Below are 16,805 nucleotides of genomic sequence, written 5' to 3' on the forward strand. Positions count from 1 at the left end.
GGCCTTTTTTTGAAATTGAGGCGGAAGCCTTTTTAACTTTAGAACTTTTGTATTTTGTATGTGTTTAAAACCAGCACCACGTGGATGACATTAAGGTTTGTTGTTACCTGGAGTAGTATTGAAGCTGCTTTTTGTTTTTTTCTTTTTTTCTTTTTGGCCATAGGGGTTGAGTGTCTGGATTGCTGGGCACTCTGAATTTAATTTTGAGGAGCAAATTTGTTACGTTCTGGCCATAATTTTGGAACCTGGGGTGGCCATGCCACGAAGTTGGTGCTCTACAGCCCTTTTTTATAAAGTCTTTTATATTTGTAGTTTTGAGGTTGTAATGGGTGGAGACTTGTTTTTCTGTGATGTCTTTAGGCTATCTTTTTTATTTTGTTTTTTTTTCAGCAATGGACATTTTTTTAGCTTTCTTTTCATAATTTATAGCTTTATTGGAGCTTTTCTTTTCATCAAGCATAACATTTTAAATTATCTTTCTTGGCTTTTTGTTTTTGATTTTTAATATAAATCTGGCAAAAAGCCCCTAAAATAATCATGTCACTGTCTTAACATTTGATAGTCTTGTAAATTTTTTTGCCAGATTAATTAGTCTGCCACCTTTAAACTCAGTTTTAGGCAAAATTTTTGGACACAAGCAAAATGTACGCAAATTTTTGTCCACCCATAACATATACTGTCTGGTGTCTAGTATATAATATAGTCTTTTTTTTAACAGAAACCTCTCAAACCTGGTTTTTACCAGCAGGATTTTTATCAGCCTTTTGGACTTCTGAGTTTTGACTAGAATCTCTCAAACAGAACAGGCTAAGGTGTTTTAACTTTATTTTGTAGGCAACATCTTTGAACTTCTTTAAACTCTTTTTATAAGCTATTTTTTAAAGGCTCTTGAACCACATGGTTAGGTATAGGCACAGTAATAATCCCACTCCTGGTACCAAACTCTGTTCTGGTTATTTTGTTGTTGTTGTTGAGACAAAATATCTGATGCCCAAAACTAAGGAAGGAAAGGTTGATTTAGCTCACAATCTGTGGAGGCTTTAGTTTATATTTGGCTGGCTTTAAGGCAGAGTGGCACAGGGCAGAGGGCTATAGCTCACAGTGGGGGAAGATAGCAAAAGCAACCAGAGCAAATGGGAAGAGTGGCAGAGAAGAGCAAGCCTCTTTTCTTTCATATTGGAAGCAGGATATCCCTGCCCAGGCAGCATGTAGCACTTATATAATCTTCATGTCTTTTTTTTTGTATAGGCTCAGGATGAATATGAAGTAAGCACCCTGGCTCCCTGCTGACTCACATAGTTAACCCTTTAAACTTTTTAAACTGATACAATGAACAACATCTCAGAAAGGTAAGGGCATGGTTTTTTACCCCAGGATATAGAACTGTTGAGTTATTTAGTCAAACCTCTAGACTCGCCAAGTTAATTTTACAGGAAACCTAGAGCCTCTAATTTTAAAGATTTTGCAGTTTCTAAACAGAAAATTCTCAAACCATAAAAGATTAATACAAATTGGGACTGACAACTCAAGTAAAGTAGAATGTTGAAAACTCAGTGTTTTCAGCAAGAATGAATACCTAGGAAAAAACTTACCCCCACTGAAAGACTAAATGGTTTCCCTTTCTCAACTCCAGGCTAGAAGAAAAGAGAGGAAAAAAAGATTATTTCTGCTTAAAAGGAACTATATCTTACACACATGGGTTCTGAATTTGAATCTACACTACCACTAAAGTGGTAGGCCAGAAAAATATAAACCAATAAAGTCACTTAAAATGGTTGTATTATGGTGGTATGTGCCTATAATCCCAGAACTCTAGGAGGCTGAGACAGGATGATTTCAAGTTTTAGCCCTGCCTGAGCAACTTACTCACTTAGACTTTGTCTGAAAATAAAAAGTGAAAAAGGGTTGGGGATGTAGCACAGTGTGAATGCCCTAGGTTCTATTTCCAGTACCACAAAAAAGTGTTCTCTAGATTTGCAACACATTAAGTACAAGAAAAAAGTAAATACAAGGTCTTGTTCAATTCTCCTGAAGGAGAGACTCATCATGAAATGCCCAGAGATGTAGATCAACTATACATGAAAGTATGATAGAGTGTGTTAAGCTTCCATGGACCTAAGCTAACATGACTGGGATCCACGCAAAATAACAGACAAAGGATCCCCAAGGACTCATTGTATTGGATTTTTCTGATGCTAATCTTGAAAGAGCTCTGGAACACAAGCAAAGACCATGATAACAGGCAGACCTGAAGGACTACCAAATAAAATTGTAGAAATTAAAAAACAGTGATTGAAATTAAAACCTCAATGGACAGATTAAACTGAAGATTAAATCCAGCTGGATAAAGAATATGTAAACTACAAAATAAGAGAAAAATACAGAAAGAGAAATAATTTTAAAAAGTAAAGTAATATTACTAGGGTTTGAATTGAGCAGTGTCCTCCACAATTCTGTATGTGAGAGAACTGGTCCCCAGGGTGACACCATTGGAAAGTAGTAGAACATGAAGGGCCTGTGGGAAATCCTGAAGGTCACTGGGGTGCTCCTCTGAAGGAAACTCTAAGATCCCATTCTCTTTTTGCCTCACTCTTTGCCTCCTGACTCACAAGGGGAGTGGTTTGATCTATCACATATTCCTGCCATGATGTACTGCCTCCTGAGAGGCCCAAAGAATGCTGCCACTTGATGTTGGACTGAAATCTCCAGAGACGTAAGCCCCCCAGAAGCATTTCTCTTTATAAGTTCATTTCCTCGGGTATTTCATTATAGTGACAGTGAGCTAATACAAGTATTAGAGAAAACAGAAGAACAACAAGGTCAAATATGTATCTGATTAAAGAACCAGAAGGACAGTACAAAAGATGGAGGAAGAGGAAATATTTTAAAAGATTATCAGTTCAAGTTCCCCAGAATGGAAGGAAAGACATTTTTTCTCAGATTTAGGAAGCATAATAAATACTGAGACAGAGCTATAAGTACAAATATACACCTATGTATATCATAGTGAAGGAAGTAGGTTGAATGGTAGAACCACAAATGGATATGCATTTGTCCTAATCTCTGGAATTTATGAATGTGACCTTACTTGGAGAAAAATTCTTTGCAGATATAATCAAGTTAAGCACCTCAGGATGGGGTATACACTAACAGGCATGCTTATAAGAGTAAGGAAGAGCGAGATCTGTGATATAGACACAGGGGAAGGCCATGAGAAAACCCATATGCAGCTGGAGGCAAAGATTGGGGTCATCCTGCTACAAACTAAAAAACACCTTATTGTTAAAAGAGCAGAAATGTTAACAGAGTATAATTTAAAAAAAAAAAAAAAAAACTTGTTTAATAGAGAAAGAAAAGTAGAACATGCATAATCTTCTAAAAGGATTCCTTGTCCTAATTTTTTGAAAAAAACAGAAAGGAAGGCTGGTGCAGGATTATCACTTGAACCCAGGAGCTCAAGGCCAGCCTAGAAAACACAGTGAGATTATTAAGAAAAAAAAAAAAAAGGAGGAGAAAAAAGAGGAGAGAAAAGGACAAAGAGGAGGAAAAAGAGAAGGCTCAAGAAGATAGGAAGAGAAGGAAGAAGTACTATTTAAAAGTCACATTTTGCTAGAGATGTAGCTCAGGGCTACAGTGCTTGCCTAACATACGCAAGTCTCTGATTCCCAGCACCACAAAGAATTTAAAAATGAAAATGTGAAAAAATGTCAAATAGTAACATTTCAGTACTTGGACCAAAATGTACAAGAATGTTTGAGGGCTAAAGACAGTACCTGAGGTAAAAGTACATTTTCCAAATCCTTATTTACTTCAGTTCTTTTACTATGCAGATGAACTTGCAAACTTTTCTTTCTCCGGACTTTTTTTTCTCCTGAAAACTCAGATTTTTCTTCTCTACATATGAATAGTGAGGCTTCATACCTAAATCACATAGAAATTAGAAAGAAATTCTGAATTTTTGATTTTCAACTTTTATTATGGAAACTTTCAAACATATACAAAAGTAGACAGAATAATCCGATGATCTTCTCATGAACCCATCACTCAGCTTCAAAACAATGGTGATCTCATTGCCAATGTCCTTATGCCTGGTCACAGCCTTTAGTATTGTAGAGTAAGTTCCAGTATCATATAATTTTACCTGTAAAGACATTTTTTTTTGTCTTTAGAGACAGGGTCTGACTCTGCAGTTCAGGCTGGCCTTGAACTCACTTTGCAGCCCTGACTGGCCTCAAACTCATAGAAATCCTCCTGCCTCAGCCTCCCAAGTGCTGCAATTACAGGTATGCACCACCACACCTGGCTTGCAAAGATTTTTAAAGCACATCTTTTTATGACTTTTTTCTTTAAAAATATTTAAAACATCACTATAATACCAAAAAAGAGGCATTTCTTTTGTTTGTTTTGTTTTTTGTTTTTTTCCGGTACCAGGAATCAAACTCACAACCTTGTGACTGCCAGGCAGGCGCTGTGCCGCTGAGCTAAATCCCCAGCCCCTGAGAGGCATTTCTTGACATCATCAGATATATAACCAGTGTTTACATTTCCAATTTTCTCCTAAATGTCACAACACTTTTTTTAGAAATTATAAAGTGATTTTTATTGATGTCTTTTCTCACTTTCCCAATTCATTGCAATAAACAGTAAAACAAACTAAGAACAAATTAAGTAAATGAAGATTATAATAATCAGAACTATTTCTCAATTGTGAAAAGTCAAAAATAGAAAACAGAAGTAATATTGTCCAGGAATTCTACTAGTGAGTATTTCCCCTTACATTTTATATTGTAAAAATCAGAGAGGCACTCAATGGATGACTGTGAAGAAATATGACAAATTATTTAGCATATGCAGTATACTGAAAATTACACGTATTTTACAGCAGGATTCAATAAAGTTCCCATTTCACAGTTGGTTTATATGTCTTTTAAATCTCTTTTCATCCTTAGCCTCTCCTTCTACTTATTATTATTATTAATACTAGCAGTAGTAGTGATAGTCATGGTGGTGGTGCTGGTGGTTTCAGTAATGGTGGTGGTAGCAGTAGTAGTAGTGGTAGTATTGCTATTATCAGGTCATTTGTCCTATAGATTTTCCAGTCTGAATTTTGTAAAGTTTCATTGTGATAGTAAGTTTCTAAAGGTTTGATCATAGTAACACTTTAAGGGGAGTGCAAGACCACTTTGTTTTTGTGGTAGTGTTTCTCTAGCAAAAAGCATATCATGTCTAATTGGCTTTCCATACCATTTTGAAAACGTGGATGTAACTATATTTGTTGAAAACTATACAGCAATCGGATGAATACAATTAGTCTGAATCAAACCGGGAAAGAACAGACCTATACTCTTGGAAATTGCATACTTTACTTCAAATAATCCAGAGCAGATTAAATTTCAAGGACAACCTTAAAATTGTTTTTGCACTTCTGGCACCTCATAAATTAGGAATGATTATGGGATCAACTAGATCCCAAACTTGTCTTCACAAGTTGCAATCACTGGGGAGCTTCAAAAAATATGAAAACGTAAGCCCAACCTAAGCCCTATTCCTAGACATTGTGTTTTAATTATTTGGGGGTATGGCCATATATTTGGTTTTTTTTTTTAAAATACCCAGGTAATTCCCACATGCAGACAACTTAAGAATCACTATAGCTTACTCCTATCCAGGTCGCATGCATGTCAACTGGACTGTAATTCATATTTCAGAGTAATACCTTACAACTCCTTGTGGTAGGCAAAACTAAAACTTCTTTAGCAGAAACGCCTCCTTTTAGAGCAATCTTCTATGCAAAGCTTGCTTAGGTAATACATAGGACAATGACTAGATCATATATGTAACAGCTTTAATAAAATTAGCCCTAAGCCAAAGTGCAATAAAGGAAACTTTTATCATATACCCAATTGTCCTTCCTTAGCAGATACCTTGTCCTTTTGATACTGTATCCCTTTTAAATACAAGCCCCCAAATTCCTACCCTGAGACCCCATGATCTTACTCTTAGCACCCTAAAGCTGCCCTGTGATTAATCCCCCTACAGTCCTTTAGGCTCAAAGGCAATCACTTTCAACAATTTTGACTATGACCTACAGACTAAAATACACTTTCTATTGAGAAACACTACAGAGGTAGGAAGAGGAACAGAGAGGGGACAAAGGAAAGGAGGTAGAGCGTAGACATGAGACAGAAAAAGAAAATATAACAGAAACTATTTCCCAAAACAATACTTATGTAAAAACACTCTAATGTCTTCAATTCTATTCTAATCTATTTCCTTCAAGAAGAAAAAAAAAAACTAGTAATGACCTCCCTGATTTTATGACTCATTAATGCGACACAACCTAGAGTCCACAGCTGCTTTATCCCCTCTATGCTCTCCCCATATATCCATACTGAAATTGAGTCTTCCTATTTCTGGTTAAGTCATGGGTCATGTGTCTCTCAAGGCACTAACCTATTTTGATCAATGCAAATGAAGGGTAAAGGGACATTCCCAATACCTTCCATGCATTCCCAGAAGTTTTATTGCTGTCTTCTAGAAAAACATGCTTTGCTTTTCCTCATCTAACAAACAGAAGCAGTGGTAGAAATGCTGTTAAATAAAACAGAAACAAACTCATGATAAGCAGAAGAGATTTCAACTGAAGTGCCTCTTCAACTATAACACACAGATAATTTCCAACTTTACTAACTAGTAAGGGTAGCATGTAGCTGGAAAAAGATAAAGTGAGATAAACCCTGGATGCTTTCTCAAAGGCTTTCTTTTTCCAATAAGCATTTTTTCAGTCTTTTATAAATACTAAAAATAAAGATTGAGTATTACCCTAGATACATATGAAATGCCAGAGCTTCTCTTATAACTAACAAAAGGCAACCAGTGATACACAAGAAATAACTATGAAAAGATTTAAATGGTTTAATTTCACAGAAACTAAAAACCCAGTGCTAGCTGGAGAGCTCTTCTGTTTCCTTCCTAATTTCTTTTTAAGACAAACTTACAGCTATATGGTTAATTACTTTTCTTTATCTGGAATCCTGTGATAGTTTATAGGCTTCCATGTGGCAGTGGCAGAGTGAGAAAAAGTGTCAGAATGGCTGCTGAAGAGTTAAGCTATGCTCCTAAAAGAACGGCCACATATGCGCAGGGTCCTATACACACTATACACTATGAGAACACATAATCTATATGTGGTGCACCCTTAAACTTGCAAAAGCATAATTCAATAAAATAAGTTCAGAGTTTTTAACTTACTTTTTCTTGCATTCTAGGCTCAAATTCTTAATTTCAGATGAATTTTTCTTCTCAATTGTTTTAGAAAATTTGATGTATTTCTTGTTTGCAGTATTTCTTGATGGCAAGATGGTTGTGAAAGAATTAGATCCCTTATCTAATAAGTCAATATTTTCTTCTGCCTGGCAACAACAGAGACACAACATTCATGTTCTCTTCGCACACATACACTAAATATAACATTCTGTGCGGGTAATTCATTTTAGATCAATACGCCTTTTAAAATATCTCTTTTAAAATTCCTTTTGTTGGGGCTGGGGATTTAGCTCAGTGGCAAAAGCGCCTGCCTGGCAAGCGCAAGGTCATGAGTTCGGTTCCCGGTACCGGAGAAAAACCAAAAAAAAAAACAAAAACAAAAAAAAATAAAATAAAATTCCTTTTGTTGAAAGGGGCTTTATTCATTAGTGATTATTATCCTAGATTAAGTACATAATCTAAATATCAGTTTTTCTTAATGCATTATGCATTACAAAATGCACAGCATTCATGAATATAGCTAACAATATTTGAATCAAATTTTTAAAGCATTAGTTGCAAAAGTTTACTACATACTTTAAAAGGAATATTTGTATCAAAATTAAATATATTTTAGATGCAAACTAAAGTCATAAAACATGAAGAAATAACTGATAAGCTAAACTAAATTAAAATTTAAAACTTCTGGTCTATAAAAAGTGTTATCAAAAGAATGAGAGTTCAAGCCACAGGGAGAAAATACTTGTAAAGGATATAACTGATAAATCACTGCACTCCAAACCATGCAAACAAACTCTTAAAGTATAAAAGTAAGAAAAAATATATAAGGGGCTGGGGATTTAGCTCAGCAGCACAGCGCCTGCCCGGCAAGTGCAAGGTCATGAGTTCGATTCCTGGTACCTGAAAAAAAAAATGAAAAAATATATATAAAAGTAAGAAAAAGGAAACTCAATTTTTTTAAATGGGCTAAAGAGCTGAACACTTATACAGATGGCAAAGAAGCACATGAAAAGATGCTCAACATCAAACATCATTAGGAAATAGAGGCTGATTTCAAGATATACCATAAAAGTACTGTAATCAAAACAGCAAAGTACTGGTGTTAAAACAGACACATCAACCAACTGAGGAAGACAGAAAACACAAAATAACCCAAGTATTTAGGATAAACTGGTTTTCAACAAACACACAATAGGGGAATGATATCTTTAATAAATGGTAGTTGGAAAACGGCATGTTCACATGCAGAATGAAATCAGGCCCTTATCTCACATCATATTTATTGGTCAGCTTTCCCACTGCTGAGACAAAATACCTGACACCCACAACGTAAGACAGAAGTCCATCTGGGTTCACAGTTTCAGAGGTTGCACTGCTTGGCTGGCTGGCAGCAAGTCAGGGACATCATGGCAGATGGAAGGAAGATGCTCACCTCACCACAGAAGCAGAGCAAATTGAAAATTGCCAGAAAGGAAAAGGCTAGGGACCTAGGAAAAGACTACAGTCCCCAAGGTCACACCCTCCCATGACCCAGTTTCTCCCACCTGGCCCCACCTTCTCATAGCCCATTTAGCTATGAACACGTCCATGGGTTAACCCATGGATGACGTTGATCCCCCTATACTCCAGTCTCGTAATCCAGTCAAACTGACAATCAAGACTGCCCAGCACACCACAGGAAAAAGATCAACTCAAAACGGGAAAAAGAAATTGTAAAACTGGGGCTGGGGATTTAGCTCAGCGGCACAGCACCTGCCTGGCAAGCACAAGATCATGAGTTCGATTCCCAGTACCAGAAAAAAAAAAAAAAAAAAAAAAAACAAAAAAGAAATCGTAAAACTGCTAGTGGAAAACCTAGGGGGAAAACTCCATGACACTAGTCTGGGAAATTAATTTACTTAAAAATATGATCCTCAGAGCACAGACAATAAAAACCAAAATGGACTACTAGTATTGCATCAAACTAAAACTCTGAAAAGCAAAGGAAACAATTAACAGATTGAAAAGACAATCCACACTGTGGGAAAAAAATATTTGCAAGCCATAGACCTGATAAGGGTTAACATACAAAATATACATACAAAATAATATGTACTCAACTCAATAGCAAGAACATAACTGAATTTTAAAATGGGCAAAGAATCTGAATAGATAATTCTCAAAAGAATACACACAAATTAAATAGTTTTTTTAAAAATGCTCACTATCTCTAATCACTAGGGAAATGCAAATTAAAACAACAATGAGATATCACCTCACACCTGGCAGAAAAGCTATTATCAAGAAGATGAAAGATAGTAAGTGTTAACAAGGATATAGAGAAAAATAAACCTTTTAACACTGTCATAGGGGAAAGAAATTAGCATTATCCAGTTTGGAAAACAGTATGGAGGTTCCTCAAAAAACTAGAAATAGAATCACCACATAATTATGCAATCCCACTTCTGGGCATATACCCAGAAAAATTGAAATCAGTATGTTAAAAAGATATCTGCACTCCTGTGTTCATTTTAGCAATATTCACAACAGCCAAAATATACAGCAGAATGACCCTAAATGTCTATCAGTGGGTAAATGGATAAAAACATATAGACATAATAGAATACTAAAGAGACTTAAAAAGGATAATCTCACTTATATATGCAATCTAAAAATGTTAATCTCATAAAAACAGTAGAAATGTATTTATCAGAGGCTCAGGGAGCAGGAGGGACAGGGAAAGGGAAGATGCTGATTAAAGGGCACAAAGTTTCAGATAGGCTAGAGGAAAAACTTTCAGTGACTCACTGTACTGCATGGTGACAAGAGTTATTAATAATGTACTGTAGCCAGGCATGGTGGTCCATGCCTGTAATTCTAAGTACTCAGAGGCTGAAGCAGGAGGATCCCCAGTTTAAGGCAGGAGGATGACAAGTTTAAGCAACTTTGTGAGACTCTGTCTCAAAAATTAAAAAATAAAAAAGGGTAGGGGTGTAGCCCAGAACTTCTTGAGTTCAATCTCCAATACCACAAAATAATAAGAACATAGTACATATTTCAAAATGCTAAAAGACTATATTTTAACATTATTAAACCAAAAAAAGTGAGGTGATGGAAAAGTTAGAGTCACTCAATAACATATACATAAGAAGAAAAAGTACATTGTAGCCCATAAATGTACACTGTTATTATTCATCAATTTTAAATAATTTCTTTGCCTGGCATGGTGGTGCATGCCTGCAATCCCTACTCTTGGCAGGATAAGGCAGGAGGATTGCTGTGAGTTCGAGGCCAGCCTGGGCTACATAAGTTTCAAGGCCAGCTTGAACTACACAGGAAGAACCTGTCTTAACAGAAGAAAAGTTTTTTAATAATTTTTAAAATTCAACAATAACAAAAAAGAATGGCTAACATCTAAAATATTAACATCGGCAAAGGCAAACAAGGACATGAAGCAAAAGGAACTCATTCATTTCTGGTGGGAAATGCAAGATGGTATAGCCACTTTGGAAAACAGTTTAAATCCTTTGATCTCCTAAAAAAGTGCCCAGATCCCTACCCTCAAAACACATTCTCATCATCCAGCACAGAAGCTTTCTTAGTACTATGTGGGTTGCTAATAACAGTCCAACACATGTCCACTAAAAGAGCTCAAAAGTAGGAGTTGTTAGGCAGGTTTCTTAGGACTTTATTACACTCTACATTTACTTAATAATCATGGATTATGATACTGTAAACTAATTTTAAAAGGAGATCTTTAAAAACTGTCTTGAATAAATACCTGGAAGAATAAATGTGCTTTAGTTTCCATCTTTCTGTTTAGAGAGAATTTCTGCTCTTCAGGATTCAAAGGCTTTGATTAACAAAAGCGAATGAGCAATAGTACAAAAGGAATTCCTGTCAGAAAGAGGAAAACAGAAAGGAAAAAATCATATACCTGTTCAGGAGACTTAAGTAATTATATTTACATACCTGAATTTATCACTTCAGTGTAATACTCAGGGTATAATATCTAGTAAATTTCAACTACACAAATACGTGGACAAAAGCTACAAACAGCAGTTAGTAGATCATAAATCACAAACAATCACTCAAAGCATTAAACTTTGACTTTCGTGATTAAGAAGCACAGAAATGCATGTGAAGTGGCATTAAAAAAAAACAGAAAAATTACATTTATTTATTCAAGGGAGCCCTAATAATTAGAACTGCTGAAACAACAATCACTGTATTACTGAATGCTGTGATGTGCTAAACACTTCAACATGAATTATTTTATTCACTCCTCAAAGCTATCCTTAAAAGTCATCCTTATTTTACAGATGAGAAAAAGACTTAAAGATATAAAGTTCCCCAGATTACACAGCCAGCAAATAGCAGAATCAGAATTAGAATTGAGGCAATACAACTCCAAAGTCCACGGTCTTCAGCTCCCGGAAACACTGCCTCCCAAAACAATGCTACTATAGACAAAAGATGTTTTAGCCTGGCTTTAACTTTCACATTATGTATATATAACCACCAACACTTTAGAAATTCCCAAATTTTTCACAATGTTATTCAAATCGGAGCCACATTTGATGATTCACTACACTGTTGTTATATTATATTGCAATTCTACTTGCAACTATACATTTCTTTTTCATATTGTGAACTATTAATACTGCATCCAATAGAGAGATGGTACTTTAAAATCATTTCTATTTCTGAAATACATTATAGAGTTACTTTTGAACATGACATGTCTACCATCTCTGGAACCCATAACATGTTCAAATATAAAAGTCACATTGGCCTGGGGATATAGCTCAGTGTCACAAGTGCCTGCCTGGCAGGGGCAAGGTCCTGAGTTTGAGTCCTGGCACCAAAAAAAGGTCACATCAACAATTCCCATCCCAAAAAGATTTTAGAAATCTATGCAGAGTCCCCTAGAGTTCACTGCGTACAACTTCTTCTAGATCTTCTCTAACCAGTTCAAGTTTTACTTCTAAACCACTTAGCATCGCACATATTGTCACTATTCTTATGGTCTTCACTATTCAACTTATATTAATCACTTGTATTTAATTTATAACTCTTCTAGCAATGGCAGCCTAAATTTATAAAGAACTAGGACTGGTGATTTATTTTTGGAATTATTTTTATAGTACCAAGCACAGTGGTACATACATGTAATATGAAAACATAAAAGGAAAGGAAAGGAATTGACGGCTGTGGATTCTCTAATCACCTGTCCATGCATCCCTCTATACATGAATTTAAAACAGATTTATTGCATTCTTAGTATATGCTAGGATCTTTTCCAGGGTCTGGGAACAGAGCACCGTATAAAAGAGCAGGAGAAACCCTGCCCTCAGGGAGCTTTTATATTCTAGTCTGAGAAAGGAGAAAAGAGTAAAATATATTGCATGCTGTCATAACTACTGTGAGAAAAAGGGGAGAGGGAAATCTGAAATGTGGTATAGAGAAATAAATGTGGTATAGAGAAATAAATAAATAAATAAATACAAAGGGTGGCAAAGGAACACTTAACTGAGACGCTTTGGAATACAGACCTACAGGAACTGAAATAAGGAGTCCATGAATATCACAGAGAAAGTCAACCAAAAGTTGAAGTGCACAAGCCCCGTGGCAAGATGGAGCCTGAATGTTCAAAGAGCAGTGGAAGGCACAGGAAGGAGAGAGAGCAAAGCAAAGACAAGAGGAGGAAAGGAGATCGACAGGTTATACAAAGGAGGGAGATGATAATGGGTCCCTAGACGGCAATAATTTTGGCTTGAATTCTCAAGGGGTGGAAAGCATTGACTTGTAAGCAGAGGGTGACATGATCTGAAGTGCTATTGAAAGAAGCACTCCAGTTACTATGAGATGGAAAATCAGGTGGGTCTAGGTTCCTAGATGCCAAGTGAAGAAATTTCTTCAAAGTGGGTACTCAATAGTAGTAAAAACAGCCTAGGTAAACACAAGTAATAAATGACTCATTAGATTTGGCAAGGTAAAGTCAGGAGGAGCCACTTGGGTAGTACAGTAAGGAGACAATGTCCTCTGAGAACAGGAAAAGAAACTGGAGAAAGCCAGAGGAATACCCTTTGGTTGTTTTTTTCTTTGGGAAGCGGGGTGTTTGGTTTTGGTTTTGGTTTTGGTTTTTGAGACAGGGTATCGCTATAGAGTTCAGACTGGCCTTGAACTCGCTATGTTTTGTAGCCCAGGCTGGCCTTGAACTCACAGCGATCCTCCTGCCGCAGCATCCCAAGTGCTGGGATTACAGGTGTGTGCCACCTCACCCAATTACTCTTTGAAGGACTAGCTGTGTAAAGGGAAAGAGAAATAAGGTAGCAGCTGAAGGAGAAATGGAGTCATTAGGGTTGACAATGAGAAAGAGAGGCATCTTCACTGAAGAGTGTCTATGTAGGATATGCCTTCCTAAAGTAGTTTCCCCTGTTTTAGTTCATACCCTACTTCCTCCACAAGCCACCACCACTCCCTTTTCCCTTGCAAATGTCCATTAATAACCCTGCACACACAACTCCACTGTATCTAGGGCTGTTAACGAACATTCAAACACTAATCTCCCCCACTTAACGTATCTAACAAATATTGAGTAAAACTCCACCTCACGAAGGACCTCTGCTGAGAAGATCCCCAGACACGCATTCATGAGGCAAAGAACTACGGGGAAAAAAACTAGACGTGTAAACATGTAGATCACCCATAAGGTGAAAATGAGCTACTAGAGACACATGATGAAGGAACAGAGAAGTGTACAAACCCCTGCATCAGCCAGCCTTCTAGAACCACCGCCATTTCTGAAGGGTGCACCCTCAGTCCCAGTCATCGCATTCTGGCCCTTCCCTGGTCCCCTCTGGAATCTTCCTTCAGCCAGTTCTGTTGATTCTCTACTTTGTCCTAGAACCACTTCGCATTCTTCTCCCTCAACTGCTCTTTCATTTTGCTCCTCAGCTAGTGTCGCCTCTCCCGCTGTGGCCCCTACCAGCCCCAACCTGCTGGGTCCCTCAGACTGACCCTCACCCCTCCCTCACAGGAGTGAGGCCGCCCGCGCAGCCGCAGTCGGTGCCCTGACAGCCCAGGCCTCTGCCTGGATAACGACCTGGCCGGGCCGCCTTCCCAGGTTCCCGCGCGCGCGGCCCGGTCCCCGAGGTCACCTGACTGAACCCACCGCTCCGCCCACCGAGGAGCCCCCTGGGAGTGCGCAGGACCCGGCCACCGCCCCGGATCCAGGACGGTGGCTGAGTTGGCCGCTGAATGCGCGCCGACTGGAAAGTGCTGCGGCAGCGCTGAGGGCCCCGCCTCAAAAGACCTGTGACCTCACGGGCGGCTAAGGTGCCCCGGATGTGAGCGCGGGGTTCTCCGAAGCTCTGTGCCGCGTCTCCTGAGCCCAATTCCATGTCGGCTTCCGTCCACCCTTCAAGTACCTGCGCCCTCCTGTTATTCTAAGGCGCTTCAAGCTTCTGGCTTTCTGCTCTTCCATCGTGGGCAAGAACTCGGCGGCCGGTCGTCACAATTCTTTGCTGAAAAGAGTCCCAAGCTGCCCCGCGGCGTTCTAAGGCTTTCTTTTGAGAGACGAACACCTTGTGGGCTTGTGTTGGTTTAATTAGTCAAATCTTTTCGTGCCTCCTGCAGACACAGGAAATAATGCTGTCAAAGAAAAAGACGCCAATTGTATTTCCTGGCTCTTCTCAGGTATTACGCCCCTGAACGCTGTGTAAGTCCGAGGCAGTGAAATTGACCACTTTTAGACCATACTTGTGAATGTTCTGTCACATTAAGAACATTTTGAAAATATCCCCCAAAATGCCAATTTAAAGTATCTTTGAAAATAAGCATATCAGTACATTTGTTCACGTGTATTAATCAAACCGGAATTCTCCATAGTTTACATTGGGAGCAACAGCACGGACTTTAGAGATGGATCAATGCAATGGATCAATAGAATTCACATTCTATCTTTATGCAACTGGGCAAGTTACTTATGCTTTCTGAGTCAGTTTTCCCATTTTTCCAGGGTTGAAAGAATTCAGTGTATATGTAGTGCTTAAAGAATATTGCAATATTTCATTTTCTTCAGTGATACTACTGTGCTCATGTATATCTTAAAATCCTGCATTTACTTCTTTTATTTTTATTAATTTTTAAATGAACGACTCAATTGTATATATTTATGGGGTAAAAATGTGATGTTTTAATATGTGTACACTGTGGAATGATTAGATAGATGAAGCTTATTGACATATCCCTGGACTCACTTATTTTTTGTTGTTTTTTGTTTGTTTGTTTGTTTTGGGGGGGGGTTGGTTTTTCTCCGGTACCAGGAACCGAACTCACGACCTTGAGCTTGCCAGGCAAGCGCTTTTGCCGCTGAGCTAAATCCCCAGCCCTCTCACTTATTTTTTGGAGGGGTAAGACATCAGAAATTTACTCTCAGTAATTTTAAAATATACAGTATATTAACTATATATGCTATACAAGAGATTTCAAAATTGATTCCTGAGCCGGGCATGGTGACACACGCCTGTAATCCCAGCACTCAGGAGGCTGAGGCAGGAGGATCCCTGGGAGTTTAAGGCCAGCCTGGGCTACAAAGTGAGTTCAAGCCCAGCCTGAACTGCATAGTGAAACTCTGTCTCCAAAAAAAAGACAGTTTTGAAACTCTGTATCATTTTTATTATTTTTATGTTGTTTTGTTTTTGTCTTTGTTGTTATTTTGTTGGTTTTTGTCTTTAAAATAAAAGACAAAAAAATTTTTTCATAACTGAAACTTTGCACTCTTTGAATAGCATCTCCCATACCCACCTGGCCCAAACCCCAGCCTTTGGCAACCAACGTTCTTGTCTCCACTTCTGTGACTTCTGTCTTTCTGTTCCTACTTTATTTCACAGAGTATAATGTCCATCACATTCCTCCAAGTAGTTACATATTAAAGGATTTCCTTCTTAGGCTAAGTAATATTCCAAATTCATCCATCCATTGGTGGACACTTAGGTTGATTCCTTATCTTGGCTGTTGTGAACAGTGCAGCAACAAATGTGTGTGCAGGAGTTTATTATAGTGATATTATTCCTTCAGCTGATTGCTGATCATGGGTGTTTCATTTCTAGCCTTTTGAGGACCCTCCATGCTGTTTGCATGATGACTTCATTATCTCACATTCCCACCAACAGCATTCAAGGTTTCCCTTTTCTCTGTATCCGCAGAAACACTTACTCATCTTTATAATAGCCATTCTAAACAACATGAAGTTGTGCTTTTAATCTGTATTCTCCTGATGAGTAGTGTGTTAAACGTTCTTTCATAACCCTGTTGCCCATCTGTATGTTATCTGTATGTTATTTTGGGAAATGTCTATTCAGATCCTTTGCCCATTTTTAATTATTTTTTCTTCATATTGTTTGGACTCTTTATATGTATATTTTGAATATGAACCCCTGATCAGCTATACGGTTTGAATATTTTATCCCACACTATAGGTTTTCTCTTTTTGGAGGGTATACATATTCAGCAGTACATAGTCATTATATTCTTTGTGAGGAGTTAGTACATGT

At 37.7% G+C, this 16,805-nt stretch overlaps 1 protein-coding gene across 1 annotated transcript in view; it reads right to left on the reverse strand.

Annotated features, from left to right (window-relative positions):
- The window catches only part of Efcab3 (EF-hand calcium binding domain 3), a 494,429-nt gene extending 478,890 nt beyond the window's left edge, over positions 1–15,539 (reverse strand). Inside the window, exons 1-5 of the mRNA XM_005402243.2 lie at positions 14,015–15,539; positions 11,027–11,142; positions 7,252–7,412; positions 3,774–3,921; positions 1,593–1,634 (exon numbers count right to left, since the gene is read on the reverse strand). Coding sequence (XP_005402300.2) covers positions 1,593–1,634; positions 3,774–3,921; positions 7,252–7,412; positions 11,027–11,056 — 381 coding nt within the window. The 5' untranslated portion in view covers positions 11,057–11,142; positions 14,015–15,539. The remainder of the gene's footprint in view (positions 1–1,592; positions 1,635–3,773; positions 3,922–7,251; positions 7,413–11,026; positions 11,143–14,014) is intronic.
- Positions 15,540–16,805: the final 1,266 nt, after the last annotated feature.

The sequence above is a fragment of the Chinchilla lanigera genome, unplaced genomic scaffold (assembly GCF_000276665.1).
Source record: "Chinchilla lanigera isolate Chin_1 unplaced genomic scaffold, ChiLan1.0 scaffold00077, whole genome shotgun sequence".
NCBI classification, from domain to species: Eukaryota; Metazoa; Chordata; class Mammalia; order Rodentia; family Chinchillidae; genus Chinchilla; species Chinchilla lanigera.